General features: G+C 55.2%; 1 protein-coding gene across 2 annotated transcripts in view; it reads right to left on the bottom strand.

Moving 5' to 3' along the window:
* Positions 1-16,811, bottom strand: part of NCKIPSD (NCK interacting protein with SH3 domain) — a 93,037-nt gene that overhangs the window by 4,223 nt on the left and 72,003 nt on the right. For both annotated transcript variants that reach the window (XM_083155597.1, XM_083155598.1), the window contains exons 9-12: positions 15,633-15,713; positions 14,060-14,188; positions 3,044-3,136; positions 2,779-2,951 (exon numbers count right to left, since the gene is read on the bottom strand). In XM_083155597.1, coding sequence (XP_083011723.1) covers positions 2,779-2,951; positions 3,044-3,136; positions 14,060-14,188; positions 15,633-15,713 — 476 coding nt within the window. The remainder of the gene's footprint in view (positions 1-2,778; positions 2,952-3,043; positions 3,137-14,059; positions 14,189-15,632; positions 15,714-16,811) is intronic.

The following is a 16,811-nucleotide window of genomic DNA, read 5'->3' as shown; positions in this document are numbered from 1 at the left end:
CATCCAGATAAACAAATATCTCCTATCCAATTAATCAGAGCTGTCCCTTACAGTGGTTTGTCACATTGCCTTGCAATAAAGACACATGTGTGTGAAGAGACGCTGGGCGCAGGCGCACTCGCACCAGAGCCCTGAGGAAGGCAGCTTGGAGTGACGACGGGAACAGACCCATAGGAACGCGTGCAGCGCACTACACGATTATAGATTATGAATCACACACAGTGATTCCATGTCGGCCTCTGCCCGATGGTCGGGGTGCGCATTTCTGCTCATGTGCAAACCCCAAATACGTATGGCCGAGGCGAGATGCTTGTCGGTCCGTTCGGAGGGAGGGACCGGGGTGGCACTGGGCCATGGGAACGCCCTCCATTTTATGGGCGTCCCCATTAATACACTGGAAGTTCCCATGGGTACGCAGGCCGATTCCTGCTGGGGGCGGATGGCTGATGTCACATGACCTCAACCGTCCTCCGTCTTTGTCTCGGGGCCTGCAAATAAAAGTCAGCTGAGGCGGCGGAAATGATGCGATGGGCGGCGATCACGGAATTATTTCTCCTGCAGCGGCGGAGGCGGCATGTGAGGGGATGGGCCTTTGTTACATGGTTGCAGGGGGCGGTAATATGCAATCTTCGCCTCTTAACGAGCCAACCGGAATCAGGCCCTAGGTGTATATGGTCACACATGTATATGATAAGCACACACTGATAACGTAGCGGCAATAAATCTCAGCCACAACATAATAATTGTGTATTATATATATATAGCGCTACATCTGTCACTCAATGTGTGAGTGTCTATAACGCTGGGTGGAGTCATAGGCTAATAGCCTATCAGAGCCTCTGACTCCGCCCACACAAACTCATAGTGACAGAACCAGCCCACAGTGCTGAGCGGCAGGTCTGCCCGCACCCCCTTCCTCTGCCCGCACCGCACCACACCCCGGACCCCCACAACCCCCCCTCCTGCGATTTATGGGCCCCCACGCCCCCTCCCGTGATTTGCGCGCCCCCTCCCCCCGCGATTCACGCCCCCTCATACGATTCGCTACCCCACCCCCGCGATTTGCGGACCACCGCCCTCTCCCGCAATTCACAGACCCCTGCACCCCCCCCTCCTGCGATTCTAGCCCCGCCCTGCGCCCCCCCTCTGCAATTCACGGACCCCCGCAACCCCCCCCACAATTCACTGAACCCCACAACCCCCCTCCCGCAATTTGCGGACCCCCCTTCGACGCTCACCCACTGCCAGGAGCTGCATACTGTCCCCCACCCTCCTCCAGTTCTAGGGATGCCCATCGACCATCAATGATTTCAAATCAATATCGGCCATAAACCATTGATGTGGGAGGACCAGATGGTTTCCCTACATCCATGGCAAAGGAGAACCGAACACCCCCCCCCACACCCACAAATGTCACTGTACCCTCCACACTATCAATGTACATCTTACTCTGTAACCGCTTTTTAATTAAACAAAACAATACACCCCCCTTCCAAATCATATGCTCTCTATTTAACACATTTCACCTATAACTCAAGTTGCAATACAGGTATCGGTCATACAATTCTAACCATATTTCTCACAATACAAACGTTCACAAATTAAGGGGGCGCAGCCCATTACGACGGTGTGAAGAGCACCCATAGGGTGCGATGAATATATATATATATATATATATATATATATATATATATATATATATATATATATATATATATATATATATATATATATATATATATATATATATATATATATATATATATATATATATATATATATATATATCTCTATATGTGGAATGTGTCTCAGCTAGAGGGAAAGTGTTTTATTTTGCAATCACAGCTGAGATATTCCCTCTAATTAAAAAAGGTTCTTCCACTGATATGTGCATAATTCAGCATTAATAAATCTACACGTACAGCATGAAGCAGAACAGATGAGGCTCCGTCATGGCCTGGAATTGGTGCTGTACATCAGCCAAACTCCATAGTGAGATATTAATCTAGAACCAAACAGTGGCCTATAAATTACAGAACCTCCTAGAACATGGTCAGAAAGCGACTCTCGCAGGAGACAAAGTCTTGGAAACCTGTATCGGTTCCTTATGCAGCGCCACAGTGTATGTAGCCTCTAGGAGTTCATACATCATGGGGGGGGGGGGGGGGATTTCCCATCCTCCCGATGCCCTGCAGAATCTTAGAGTCACCGATGCGGACCAGTAAACTCTCAATAGCAGGAAGTCTTAGCGTGCCGTGTTTGTGGTGCTTCCTGACTGGCCGCAGATTCTTGAGCAGAGATCGGCAGATTGGAGTCAGGGAATCGCCACCTGATGTGTGGCCCGTATTAGTCTCCGGACACATTAAACAATATCTGGCTTCATATAAAACAACGGGATACAGTCACTAGGTCGACATGACTGTAGGTTGACAGGGACATTAGGTCGACATGGGGTTTTTCGCTTTTTTCCTGGAGCCCACACGTGCCGACAGGCGGTATTTCATGTCCTACCATCCACCAGGGCGAGTGTGCCGAGCGTAGTGAGCATGTGTGTGAGTGCATCGTGCCACGCGAGGGGACGTTGTGCACTTTCTTTGTGTTCATGTTGACTGTGTCGACATTCTGGACAAAGAAAGTGAAAAACCCCATGTCAACCCAATGCTTGTGTCGACCCAATGACCCTGTTGGCCTTCAGCCATGTCGACCTAATTTCTGTCTATCCAATAATCCATCCCAAAAACAGCAGCAGGCCCATCCCGTATCAGGCCCCAGGCTCACCTTATCCCCAGGAGACAGATCCGCTATCTGGCGCACAACGATATCGATCATTACCATCATGTCCGAGTGGTAGAAGATGTTTGCCGTGTCTGCGCTGGCAAACACATCTTGGAGGACCTTTAGGACGGAGTGCTGCGGCTGCGGCTGGTGCTTGAAGATACAGACAGGATCACCTAGTGGTGAGAGGACAGATGAGTGACAGCTTGTGACGGGGGGGGGGGGGGGGGGGACACACGGACGGACGGGGGGAGGGTTGGACACTTACCGCCTCTGTTGAGAAGCAGCAGCAGCTTCTCTGTAAAGATCTTGACGTTGGGGCGCTTGCAGACAGTTTTCATAATCACATTGTTTGCTGGGACTGGTGAAAAGGAGAAGAATTCAAACTGTAACTGAAGACAGTTTGTACTGGAGCAAATATATATAGTGCCACCGCCCTGCCAGGATACAAATATATATAGTGCCACCGCCCTGCCAGGATACAAATATATATAGTGCCACCGCCCTGCCAGGGTACATTGTGAGCGTGCGCATTGCACTGGAGCAAATATATAGTGCCACCGTCCTGCCAGGATACATTGTGAGCGTGCGCATTGCACTGGAGCAAATATATAGTGCCACCGTCCTGCCAGGGTACATTGTGAGCGTGCGCATTGTACAGGAGCAAATATATATAGTGCCACCGCCCTGCCAGGATACATTGTGAGCGTGCGCATTGTACAGGAGCAAATATATATAGTGCCACCGTCCTGCCAGGATACATTGTGAGCGTGCGCATTGTACAGGAGCAAATATATATAGTGCCACCGCCCTGCCAGGATACATTGTGAGCGTGCGCATTGTACAGGAGCAAATATATATAGTGCCACCGTCCTGCCAGGATACATTGTGAGCGTGCGCATTGTACAGGAGCAAATATATATAGTGCCACCGCCCTGCCAGGATACATTGTGAGCGTGCGCATTGTCCTGGAGCAAATAAATATAGTGCCACCGTCCTGCCAGGATACATTGTGAGCGTGCGCATTGTACAGGAGCAAATATATATAGTGCCACCGTCCTGCCAGGATACATTGTGAGCGTGCGCATTGTCCTGGAGCAAATAAATATAGTGCCACCGTCCTGCCAGGGTACATTGTGAGCGTGCGCATTGTACAGAAGCAAATATATATAGTGCCACCGTCCTGCCAGGGTACATTGAGAGCGTGCGCATTGTACAGGAGCAAATATATATAGTGCCACCGTCCTGCCAGGGTACATTGTGAGCGTGCGCATTGTACAGGAGCAAATATATATAGTGCCACCGTCCTGCCAGGGTACATTGTGAGCGTGCGCATCGTACAGGAGCAAATATATATAGTGCCACCGTCCTGCCAGGGTACATTGTGAGCGTGCGCATCGTGCTGGAGCAAATATATAGTGCCACCGTCCTGCCAGGGTACATTGTGAGCGTGCGCATCGTACAGGAGCAAATATATATAGTGCCACCGTCCTGCCAGGGTACATTGTGAGCGTGCGCATTGTACAGGAGCAAATATATATAGTGCCACCGTCCTGCCAGGATACATTGTGAGCGTGCGCATTGTACAGGAGCAAATAAATATAGTGCCACCGTCCTGCCAGGGTACATTGTGAGCGTGCGCATTGTACAGAAGCAAATATATAGTGCCACCGTCCTGCCAGGATACATTGTGAGCGTGCGCATTGTACAGGAGCAAATATATATATAGTGCCACCGTTCTGCCAGGGTACATTGTGAGCGTGCGCATTGTGCTGGAGCAAATATATATAGTGCCACCGTCCTGCCAGGATACATTGTGAGCATTGTACAGGAGCAAATATATATAGTGCCACCGTCCTGCCAGGGTACATTGTGAGCGTGCGCATTGTACAGGAGCAAATATATATAGTGCCACCGTCCTGCCACGATACATTGTGAGCGTGCGCATTGTACAGGAGCAAATATATATAGTGCCACCGTCCTGCCAGGATACATTGTGAGCATTGTACAGGAGCAAATATATATAGTGCCACCGTCCTGCCAGGGTACATTGTGAGCGTGCGCATTGTACAGGAGCAAATATATATAGTGCCACCGTCCTGCCACGATACATTGTGAGCGTGCGCATTGTACAGGAGCAAATATATATAGTGCCACCGTCCTGCCAGGATACATTGTGAGCGTGCGCATTGTGCAGGAGCAAATATATATAGTGCCACCGTCCTGCCAGGATACATTGTGAGCGTGCGCATTGTGCTGGAGAAAATATATAGTGCCACCGTCCTGCCAGGATACATTGTGAGCGTGCGCATTGTACAGGAGCAAATATATAGTGCCACCGTCCTGCCAGGATACATTGTGAGCGTGCGCATTGTACAGGAGCAAATATATATAGTGCCACCGTCCTGCCAGGATACATTGTGAGCGTGCGCATTGTGCTGGAGCAAATATATAGTGCCACCGTCCTGCCAGGTTACATTGTGAGCGTGCGCATTGTACAGGAGCAAATATATATAGTGCCACCGTCCTGCCAGGGTACATTGTGAGCGTGCGCATTGTACAGGAGCAAATATATAGTGCCACCGTCCTGCCAGGATACATTGTGAGCGTGCGCATTGTACAGGAGCAAATATATAGTGATACCGTCCTGCCAGGGTACATTGTGAGCGTGCGCATTGTACAGGAGCAAATATATATAGTGCCACCGTCCTGCCAGGGTACATTGTGAGCGTGCGCATTGTACAGGAGCAAATATATATAGTGCCACCATCCTGCCAGGGTACATTGTGAGCGTGCGCATTGTACAGGAGCAAATATATATAGTGCCACCGTCCTGCCAGGATACATTGTGAGCGTGCGCATTGTGCTGGAGCAAATATATATAGTGCCACCGCCCTGCCAGGGTTACATTGTGAGCGTGCGCATTGTGCTGGAGCAAATATATATAGTGCCACCGTCCTGCCAGGGTACATTGTGAGCGTGCGCATTGTGCTGGAGCAAATATATAGTGCCACCGTCCTGCCAGGTTACATTGTGAGCGTGCGCATTGTACAGGAGCAAATATATATAGTGCCACCGTCCTGCCAGGGTACATTGTGAGCGTGCGCATTGTACAGGAGCAAATATATAGTGCCACCGTCCTGCCAGGATACATTGTGAGCGTGCGCATTGTGCTGGAGCAAATATATAGTGCCACCGTCCTGCCAGGTTACATTGTGAGCGTGCGCATTGTACAGGAGCAAATATATATAGTGCCACCGTCCTGCCAGGATACATTGTGAGCGTGCGCATTGTGCTGGAGCAAATATATAGTGCCACCGTCCTGCCAGGTTACATTGTGAGCGTGCGCATTGTACAGGAGCAAATATATATAGTGCCACCGTCCTTGCCAGGGTACATTGTGAGCGTGCGCATTGTACAGGAGCAAATATATATAGTGCCACCATCCTGCCAGGGTACATTGTGAGCGTGCGCATTGTACAGGAGCAAATATATATAGTGCCACCGTCCTGCCAGGATACATTGTGAGCGTGCGCATTGTGCTGGAGCAAATATATATAGTGCCACCGCCCTGCCAGGGTTACATTGTGAGCGTGCGCATTGTGCTGGAGCAAATATATATAGTGCCACCGTCCTGCCAGGGTACATTGTGAGCGTGCGCATTGTGCTGGAGCAAATATATATAGTGCCACCGTCCTGCCAGGATACATTGTGAGCGTGCGCATTGTGCTGGAGCAAATATATAGTGCCACCGTCCTGCCAGGTTACATTGTGAGCGTGCGCATTGTACAGGAGCAAATATATAGTGCCACCGTCCTGCCAGGATACATTGTGAGCGTGCGCATTGTACAGGAGCAAATATATAGTGCCACCGTCCTGCCAGGGTACATTGTGAGCGTGCGCATTGTACAGGAGCAAATATATATATAGTGCCACCGCCCTGCCAGGATACATTGTGGGCGTGCACATTGTGCTGGAGCAAATATATATAGTGCCACCGTCCTGCCAGGATACATTGTGAGCGAGCGCATTGTGCTGGAGCAAATATATATAGTGCCACCGTCCTGCCAGGATACATTGTGAGCGTGCGCATTGTACAGGAGCAAATATATAGTGCCACCGTCCTGCCAGGATACATTGTGAGCGTGCGCATTGTGCTGGAGCAAATATATAGTGCCACCGTCCTGCCAGGTTACATTGTGAGCGTGCGCATTGTACAGGAGCAAATAAATATAGTGCCACCGTCCTGCCAGGGTACATTGTGAGCGTGCGCATTGTACAGGAGCAAATATATAGTGCCACCGTCCTGCCAGGATACATTGTGAGCGTGCGCATTGTACAGGAGCAAATATATAGTGCCACCGTCCTGCCAGGATACATTGTGAGCGTGCGCATTGTACAGGAGCAAATATATATAGTGCCACCGTTCTGCCAGGGTACATTGTGAGCGTGCGCATTGTGCTGGAGCAAATATATATAGTGCCACCGTCCTGCCAGGATACATTGTGAGCGTGCGCATTGTACAGGAGCAAATATATATAGTGCCACCGTCCTGCCAGGGTACATTGTAAGCGTGCGCATTGTACAGGAGCAAATATATATAGTGCCACCGTCCTGCCAGGGTACATTGTGAGCGTGCGCATTGTACAGGAGCAAATATATATAGTGCCACCGTCCTGCCAGGGTACATTGTGAGCGTGCGCATTGTACAGGAGCAAATATATATAGTGCCACCATCCTGCCAGGATACATTGTGAGCGTGCGCATTGTGCTAGAGCAAATATATATAGTGCCACCGCCCTGCCAGGGTTACATTGTGAGCGTGCGCATTGTGCTGGAGCAAATATATATAGTGCCACCGTCCTGCCAGGGTACATTGTGAGCGTGCGCATTGTGCTGGAGCAAATATATATAGTGCCACCGTCCTGCCAGGATACATTGTGAGCGTGCGCATTGTACAGGAGCAAATATATATAGTGCCACCGTCCTGCCAGGATACATTGTGAGTGTGCGCATTGTACAGGAGCAAATATATAGTGCCACCGTCCTGCCAGGATACATTGTGAGCGTGCACATTGTACAGGAGCAAATATATATAGTGCCACCGTCCTGCCAGGGTACATTGTGAGCGTGCGCATTGTACAGGAGCAAATATATAGTGCCACCGTCCTGCCAGGATACATTGTGAGCGTGCGCATTGTACAGGAGCAAATATATAGTGCCACCGTCCTGCCAGGATACATTGTGAGCGTGCGCATTGTACAGGAGCAAATATATATAGTGCCACCGTTCTGCCAGGGTACATTGTGAGCGTGCGCATTGTGCTGGAGCAAATATATATAGTGCCACCGTCCTGCCAGGATACATTGTGAGCGTGCGCATTGTACAGGAGCAAATATATATAGTGCCACCGTCCTGCCAGGGTACATTGTGAGCGTGCGCATTGTACAGGAGCAAATATATATAGTGCCACCGTCCTGCCAGGGTACATTGTGAGCGTGCGCATTGTACAGGAGCAAATATATATAGTGCCACCGTCCTGCCAGGGTACATTGTGAGCGTGCGCATTGTACAGGAGCAAATATATATAGTGCCACCATCCTGCCAGGATACATTGTGAGCGGTGCGCATTGTGCTGGAGCAAATATATATAGTGCCACCGCCCTGCCAGGGTTACATTGTGAGCGTGCGCATTGTGCTGGAGCAAATATATATAGTGCCACCGTCCTGCCAGGGTACATTGTGAGCGTGCGCATTGTGCTGGAGCAAATATATATAGTGCCACCGTCCTGCCAGGATACATTGTGAGCGTGCGCATTGTACAGGAGCAAATATATATAGTGCCACCGTCCTGCCAGGATACATTGTGAGCGTGCGCATTGTACAGGAGCAAATATATAGTGCCACCGTCCTGCCAGGATACATTGTGAGCGTGCACATTGTACAGGAGCAAATATATATAGTGCCACCGTCCTGCCAGGGTACATTGTGAGCGTGCGCATTGTACAGGAGCAAATATATATAGTGCCACCGTCCTGCCAGGATACATTGTGAGCGTGCGCATTGTACAGGAGCAAATATATATAGTGCCACCGTCCTGCCAGGATACATTGTGAGCGTGCGCATTGTGCTGGAGCAAATATATATATATATATATATATATATATATATATATATATATATATATATATATATATATATATAGTGCCACCGTCCTGCCAGGGTACATTGTGAACGTGCGCATTGTACAGGAGCAAATATATATAGTGCCACCGTCCTGCCAGGGTACATTGTGAGCGTGCGCAATATAGTGCCACCGTCCTGCCAGGGTACATTGTGAACGTGCGCATTGTACAGGAGCAAATATATATAGTGCCACCGTCCTGCCAGGGTACATTGTGAGCGTGCGCAATATAGTGCCACCGTCCTGCCAGGATACATTGTGAGCGTGCGCATTGTGCTGGAGCAAATATATAGTGCCACAGTCCTCTAGTGGGGGGGGGGGGGGGGGAGGGGACACGCCCTTGTCCTCTAGTGGGGGGGGGGGGGGGACACACGCCCTTGTCCTCTAGTGGGGGGGGGGGGGGGAACACGCCCTTGTCCTCTAGTGGGGGGGGGGGACACACGCCCTTGTCCTCTAGTGGGGGGGGGGACGACGACACGCCCTTGTCCTCTAGTGGGGGGGGGGGACGACGACACGCCCTTGTCCTCTAGTGGGGGGGGGGGGGCACACGCCCTTGTCCTCTAGTGGGGGGGGGGGGGGGGGCACACGCCCTTGTCCTCTAGTGGGGGGGGGGGCACACGCCCTTGTCCTCTAGTGGGGGGGGGGGGCACACGCCCTTGTCCTCTAGTGGGGGGGGGGGGGGACACACGCCCTTGTCCTCTAGTGGGGGGGGGGGGGGACACACGCCCTTGTCCTCTAGTGGGGGGGGGGGGGGGGGGGGGGAACACGCCCTTGTCCTCTAGTGGGGGGGGGGGGGACGACACACGCCCTTGTCCTCTAGTGGGGGGGGGGGACACGCCCTTGTCCTCTAGTGGGGGGGGGGGGGGGACACGCCCTTGTCCTCTAGTGGGGGACGACGACACGTCCTTGTCCTCTAGTGGGGGGGGGACGACACGCCCTTGTCCTCTAGTGGGGGGGGGGCACACGCCCTTGTCCTCTAGTGGGGGGGGGGGGGGGGGGGGGACGGGCACACGCCCTTGTCCTCTAGTGGGGGGGGGGGGGGACGGGCACACGCTCTTGTCCTCTAGTGGGGGGGGGGGACGGGGACGGGGACGGGCACACGCCCTTGTCCTCTAGTGGGGGGGGGGGGGGGGACGGGCACACGCCCTTGTCCTCTAGTGGGGGGGGGGGGGGGACGGGCACACGCCCTTGTCCTCTAGTGGGGGGGGGGACGGGCACACGCCCTTGTCCTCTAGTGGGGGGGGGGGGGCACACGCCCTTGTCCTCTAGTGGGGGGGGGGGGGGACGGGCACACGCCCTTGTCCTCTAGTGGTGGAGGGGACGGGGACACGCCCTTGTCCTCTAGTGGGGGGGGGGGGAGGAACACGCCCTTGTCCTCTAGTGGGGGGGGGGGGGGGGAGGAACACGCCCTTGTCCTCTAGTGGGGGGGGGGAGGAACACGCCCTTGTCCTCTAGTGGGGGGGGGGGGGGGGGAACACGCCCTTGTCCTCTAGTGGGGGACGACGACACGCCCTTGTCCTCTAGTGGGGGGGGGACGACGACACTCCCTTGTCCTCTAGTGGGGGGGGGGACACGCCCTTGTCCTCTAGTGGGGGGGACACGCCCTTGTCCTCTAGTGGGGGGGACACGCCCTTGTCCTCTAGTTGGGGGGGGGCACGCCCTTGTCCTCTAGTTGGGGGGGGGCACGCCCTTGTCCTCTAGTGTGGGGGGGGGGACACGCCCTTGTCCTCTAGTGGGGGGGGGACACGCCCTTGTCCTCTAGTGGGGGGGGGGACACGCCCTCTAGTGGGGGGGGGGGCACACGCCCTTGTCCTCTAGTGGGGGGGGGGGGACGGGCACACGCCCTTGTCCTCTAGTGGTGGAGGGGGGGGGGACACGCCCTTGTCCTCTAGTGGGGGGGGGGGGCACGCCCTTGTCCTCTAGTGGGGGGGGGGAGGAACACGCCCTTGTCCTCTAGTGGGGGGGGAGGAACACGCCCTTGTCCTCTAGTGTGGGGGGGGGGGGGGAGGAACACGCCCTTGTCCTCTAGTGGGGGGGGGGGAGGAACACGCCCTTGTCCTCTAGTGGGGGGGGGGAGGAACACGCCCTTGTCCTCTAGTGGGGGGGGAACACGCCCTTGTCCTCTAGTGGGGGACGACGACACGCCCTTGTCCTCTAGTGGGGGGGGGGGGACGACACGCCCTTGTCCTCTAGTGGGGGGGGGGGGGGACACGCCCTTGTCCTCTAGTGGGGGGGACACGCCCTTGTCCTCTAGTTGGGGGGGGGCACGCCCTTGTCCTCTAGTGTGGGGGGGGGGACTCGCCCTTGTCCTCTAGTGGGGGAGGAACACGCCCTTGTCCTCTAGTGGGGGGGGAACACGCCCTTGTCCTCTAGTGGGGGACGACGACACGCCCTTGTCCTCTAGTGGGGGGGGGGGGACGACACGCCCTTGTCCTCTAGTGGGGGGGGGGGGGGGGACACGCCCTTGTCCTCTAGTGGGGGGGACACGCCCTTGTCCTCTAGTTGGGGGGGGGGCACGCCCTTGTCCTCTAGTGTGGGGGGGGGACTCGCCCTTGTCCTCTAGTGGGGGGGGACACGCCCTTGTCCTCTAGTGGGGGGGGACACGCCCTTGTCCTCTAGTGGGGGGGGGACACGCCCTTGTCCTCTAGTGGGGGGGGGACACGCCCTTGTCCTCTAGTGGGGGGGGGACACGCCCTTGTCCTCTAGTGGGGGGGGGGGGACACGCCCTTGTCCTCTAGTGGTGGGGGGGGACACGCCCTTGTCCTCTAGTGGGGGGGGACACGCCCTTGTCCTCTAGTGGGGGGGGACACGCCCTTGTCCTCTAGTGGGGGGGGACACGCCCTTGTCCTCTAGTGGGGGGGGGACACGCCCTTGTCCTCTAGTGGGGGGGGAACACGCCCTTGTCCTCTAGTGGGGGACGACGACACGCCCTTGTCCTCTAGTGGGGGGGGGGGAGACGCCCTTGTCCTCTAGTGGGGGGGACACGCCCTTGTCCTCTAGTTGGGGGGGGGGCACGCCCTTGTCCTCTAGTGTGGGGGGGGGACTCGCCCTTGTCCTCTAGTGGGGGGGGACACGCCCTTGTCCTCTAGTGGGGGGGGACACGCCCTTGTCCTCTAGTGGGGGGGGGACACGCCCTTGTCCTCTAGTGGGGGGGGGACACGCCCTTGTCCTCTAGTGGGGGGGGGACACGCCCTTGTCCTCTAGTGGGGGGGGGGACACGCCCTTGTCCTCTAGTGGGGGGGGCACGCCCTTGTCCTCTAGTGGGGGGGGACACGCCCTTGTCCTCTAGTGGGGGGGACACGCCCTTGTCCTCTAGTGGGGGGGGGGGACACGCCCTTGTCCTCTAGTGGGGGGGGAACACGCCCTTGTCCTCTAGTGGGGGACGACGACACGCCCTTGTCCTCTAGTGGGGGGGGGGGGGGAGACGCCCTTGTCCTCTAGTGGGGGGGGGAGACGCCCTTGTCCTCTAGTGGGGGGGGGACACGCCCTTGTCTTCTAGTGGGGGGGGGGACACGCCCTTGTCCTCTAGTGGGGGGGGACACGCCCTTGTCCTCTAGTGGGGGGGGACACGCCCTTGTCCTCTAGTGGGGGGGGACACGCCCTTGTCCTCTAGTGGGGGGGGACACGCCCTTGTCCTCTAGTGGGGGGGGACACGCCCTTGTCCTCTAGTGGGGGGGACACGCCCTTGTCCTCTAGTTGGGGGGGGGGGCACGCCCTTGTCCTCTAGTGTGGGGGGGGGACTCGCCCTTGTCCTCTAGTGGGGGGGGGACACGCCCTTGTCCTCTAGTGGGGGGGGGACACGCCCTTGTCCTCTAGTGGGGGGGGGGCACGCCCTTGTCCTCTAGTGGGGGGGGGGCACGCCCTTGTCCTCTAGTGGGGGGGGACACGCCCTTGTCCTCTAGTGGGGGGGACACGCCCTTGTCCTCTAGTGGGGGGGGACACGCCCTTGTCCTCTAGTGGGGGGGACACGCCCTTGTCCTCTAGTGGGGGGGGACACGCCCTTGTCCTCTAGTGGGGGGGGACACGCCCTTGTCCTCTAGTGGGGGGGGGGACACGCCCTTGTCCTCTAGTGGGGGGGGGGGGACACGCCCTTGTCCTCTAGTGGGGGGGGGGGACACGCCCTTGTCCTCTAGTGGGGGGGGGCACGCCCTTGTCCTCTAGTGGGGGGGGGACACGCCCTTGTCCTCTAGTGGGGGGGGGACACGCCCTTGTCCTCTAGTGGGGGGGGGACACGCCCTTGTCCTCTAGTGGGGGGGGAACACGCCCTTGTCCTCTAGTGGGGGGGGGGGACACGCCCTTGTCCTCTAGTGGGGGGGGGGGACACGCCCTTGTCCTCTAGTGGGGGGGGACACGCCCTTGTCCTCTAGTGGGGGGGGACACGCCCTTGTCCTCTAGTGGGGGGGGACACGCCCTTGTCCTCTAGTGGGGGGGGACACGCCCTTGTCCTCTAGTGGGGGGGGACACGCCCTTGTCCTCTAGTGGGGGGGGACACGCCCTTGTCCTCTAGTGGGGGGGGACACGCCCTTGTCCTCTAGTGGGGGGGGACACGCCCTTGTCCTCTAGTGGGGGGGGGGACACGCCCTTGTCCTCTAGTGGGGGGGGGGACACGCCCTTGTCCTCTAGTGGGGGGGGGGACACGCCCTTGTCCTCTAGTGGGGGGGGGGACACGCCCTTGTCCTCTAGTGGGGGGGGGACACGCCCTTGTCCTCTAGTGGGGGGGGGACACGCCCTTGTCCTCTAGTGGGGGGGGGACACGCCCTTGTCCTCTAGTGGGGGGGGGACACGCCCTTGTCCTCTAGTGGGGGGGGGGACACGCCCTTGTCCTCTAGTGGGGGGGACACGCCCTTGTCCTCTAGTGGGGGGGGACACGCCCTTGTCCTCTAGTGGGGGGGGGGACACGCCCTTGTCCTCTAGTGGGAGGGGGGGGGGGACACGCCCTTGTCCTCTAGTGGGGGGGGGGGGGACACGCCCTTGTCCTCTAGTGCTGCTGCTAAAACTCGCTGTGTGCCTCTGGGGTGATTCAGAGGTGGACGGTTAGAACTAGCAGCTGCCCTCCACCCAATGTTTTACACAGGCTGAATCGGGCCCTCTGTAACTCACCGGTTATGTGCAGGTTGAACGCCAGCAGCACGTTGAGGAACAGGTCAGGCAGCTGCTCGGTGGTGTCAGACGGCAGCCCGTCCTCAATCACATCCAGCAGGAACTGGACAAACTGGCTGTTCAGATGCTCTGTGATAATGACAGGGATAGGGATGTATTATTGCTAAATGTGCAGCTTTGCTCGTCATCTATGTGCTGCCCACAGAAACAACCACGGCCCTCCGCCCTCCACCCACAGTGCTGTGTGTGCAGCCAGCAAATAAATCAATTCGCCGTGGAGGCTTGCACCAAGCTGCTGCACATGCGCAGTCTCAAACCATTGCTCCCCTGTGCGAATGCGCAGGAAGACGACTCTGGTCTTGGTTCGTTGGCTGCGAGTGCCGGTCCCATGAACATAGGTCTAAGTTTCTGCATAGAGGGAGAACATATGACAGCCAGCGCCAGTAGAGACCATGGCAGACATGCCTGAAGGAAACGCGCTGTTACGCTACCTTACTAACTAATGGCCAGAGGCAAAGCCAGACCGCGCCGTCCTCTGCACAAACTGCAGGAGAACGCCGCCGGTTTCCTGCTCAGATTCTGTGTCATGGTCTGCTGCTGCCAATGGTTACATTACTGCAAACATGGACTTTAACATGACATCAGCTTGTCCACTGGAAGATACAGGTCACTACTGGCAGGTCCCTGGCTGTTCCCAACCTTCCTGCTTGCAAACAACTGGTTATACAGTGCCAACGGCTTCCCATCTAGGCATGTCCGATTTACTATCCTGCGCTCATTAATATATTCGGCCATATTACAGGCGGCGTTCGAAAAACGAAATAGAGGTGATTGGTTGGTTGTTTATCTGCCCCATTGCCAGCTTGCAGCACCACCCGGACACTGAACCCAACGGTTTCAGATTAAGGCCCATATTCAATCCCTGGCAAAAAATCTGCAGTTTTCTCACGTTTTTGGGGGCAAATTCCATTCCCCTATTCAGTCCTAGTGCTGATATTTCGTCTGGGCAAAAATCCGGCATCAGTGAAAGCCAAGTGTATTGGCAAAATTGATGCAAATTCATGTGGCTTTGGCGAATTCACGCCCGTTTTCGCACAGAAAATGTGAAATGGTATGGGTGAAAATGTACACAAAATCGGGCGAAAATTCCCATGATTAAATAATGAATGGCGAATACACCCCTAAGGCGCTAATCCCCACGCGTAGGAGCCTCAATGTACAATACAGCAACATACGCTGGGGGGCGAACTGGACCAGGGCGACAACAGCTGGATGCTGACCACTTGTAATGGCTGACAAGGATCCTAACTCGTCATCTGACTGTGACAAGGGTCCTAACTGGTCATCTTCTGACTGTTCATGAACAATTGACCGTATTACTTTCCGGCCTGTATACATTGCAATGTCCAGCCAACTGATTACCTTCAACACCAGCAGATCTACTGAGATAGACGACCTGCTGTCTGCATTGTTGGACTATATTATTCAAGATTGTATGAGTTGTCATTTGCCAGCATTCAGAGGGACAGACCCCGCCTACCCCTGCAATCTGCTAAACCCCAAGAGCACTTACCGTAATGGTGGTACGGGAGCGGCTCGCCCATTGAGAAGATCATAGCCAGGACCAGCGCGGAGTAACACATTTTCTGGTGCTCTGCAAGAGAAAACCAAGACTTCAGCCCGACCTGCCCGCTGACCGTGCCCAGCCGTAACCCTCACTTAGCGTAACCCTAAAGACAGCATTCTGCAGAACGGCCCAATGTCTACATCGCTACTGCATCCCATATTACACTGATTCTGCCTCTACCTGCATTTAACCAGCCACAAATCCCGAGTGATGGAGGTGCCCCCGATTATAGGGGCATTACAGCAATTCTAGATACAGAATATGCCAGTGTCCTGCCCATAGGCAGCAGGGGTTTCTGGGAGAGGCGAGGGCCGCAGACTAGCTACATTTCTGACTTTTCAACAGATTGTGTCACCCCGATGTCACAAAAAGGGACCCAATGTAACTTTATAATGACTTTGCCTCAACCTTCCAGTCTCCTCTACACACCAGGAAAACATCCAAATGGGAACCTGGCGCTTGTGAGACAAACTTGGCACCAAGTGGAGAGAAAAACAAGAAGTCGAGGGAATTAATTTGAGGGATTAGTGGCGCAATGTTCACACTGTAATGGAGTTAGAATCGCACACAATTAGGCCTGGGCCGTTATTCTATCCTTTCATGTGTACGGGTGACACCACATTCATTATGAAGGGAGGGGTACGAGCGCTCCCAACCTACATGACGAGTCCCCGCGCTGGAAATCGCACATCAAAGACCTTAAACGTTGAAGCGGTTGGATTCAGTCATATCGAGCGGATGACACAGATCCCTGGGAGAAGATTCTGTATTCCCTCACCAAATGGGGGCACGGACTGCTTTTACCAAGCGTGAAGGGGATTATAAATAACAATAAGGCAGCCACCAGTCCCAAATTCCTAAAACCCAAAACCGCTTATATCGTCCGATTCAAGGTCATTTTTGATGAAAGAAAAAAACACAAAAACACATCATCATTCTGCTCTGGCCGCCACAGGAAATAACACAATCTGTTATTTGCTATATGTTGGTACTTGTGAGTTGACCGACTGCTGTATACAGTCGTACAGGATACGGGATAAGGTTAGACGCCTGTGGTTTATGTACGCGGCACCGAATCAGGAAATTCCCATAAGACACCGCTCTACATGCAGAAACAGTGCAGTG

The sequence above is a fragment of the Crinia signifera genome, chromosome 8 (assembly GCF_055691185.1).
Source record: "Crinia signifera chromosome 8, ASM5569118v1, whole genome shotgun sequence".
In the NCBI taxonomy this organism is placed as follows: domain Eukaryota; kingdom Metazoa; phylum Chordata; class Amphibia; order Anura; family Myobatrachidae; genus Crinia; species Crinia signifera.
Note: the sequence above shows the minus strand (reverse complement) of the source record. Positions and strands in the feature narration are given on the sequence as shown.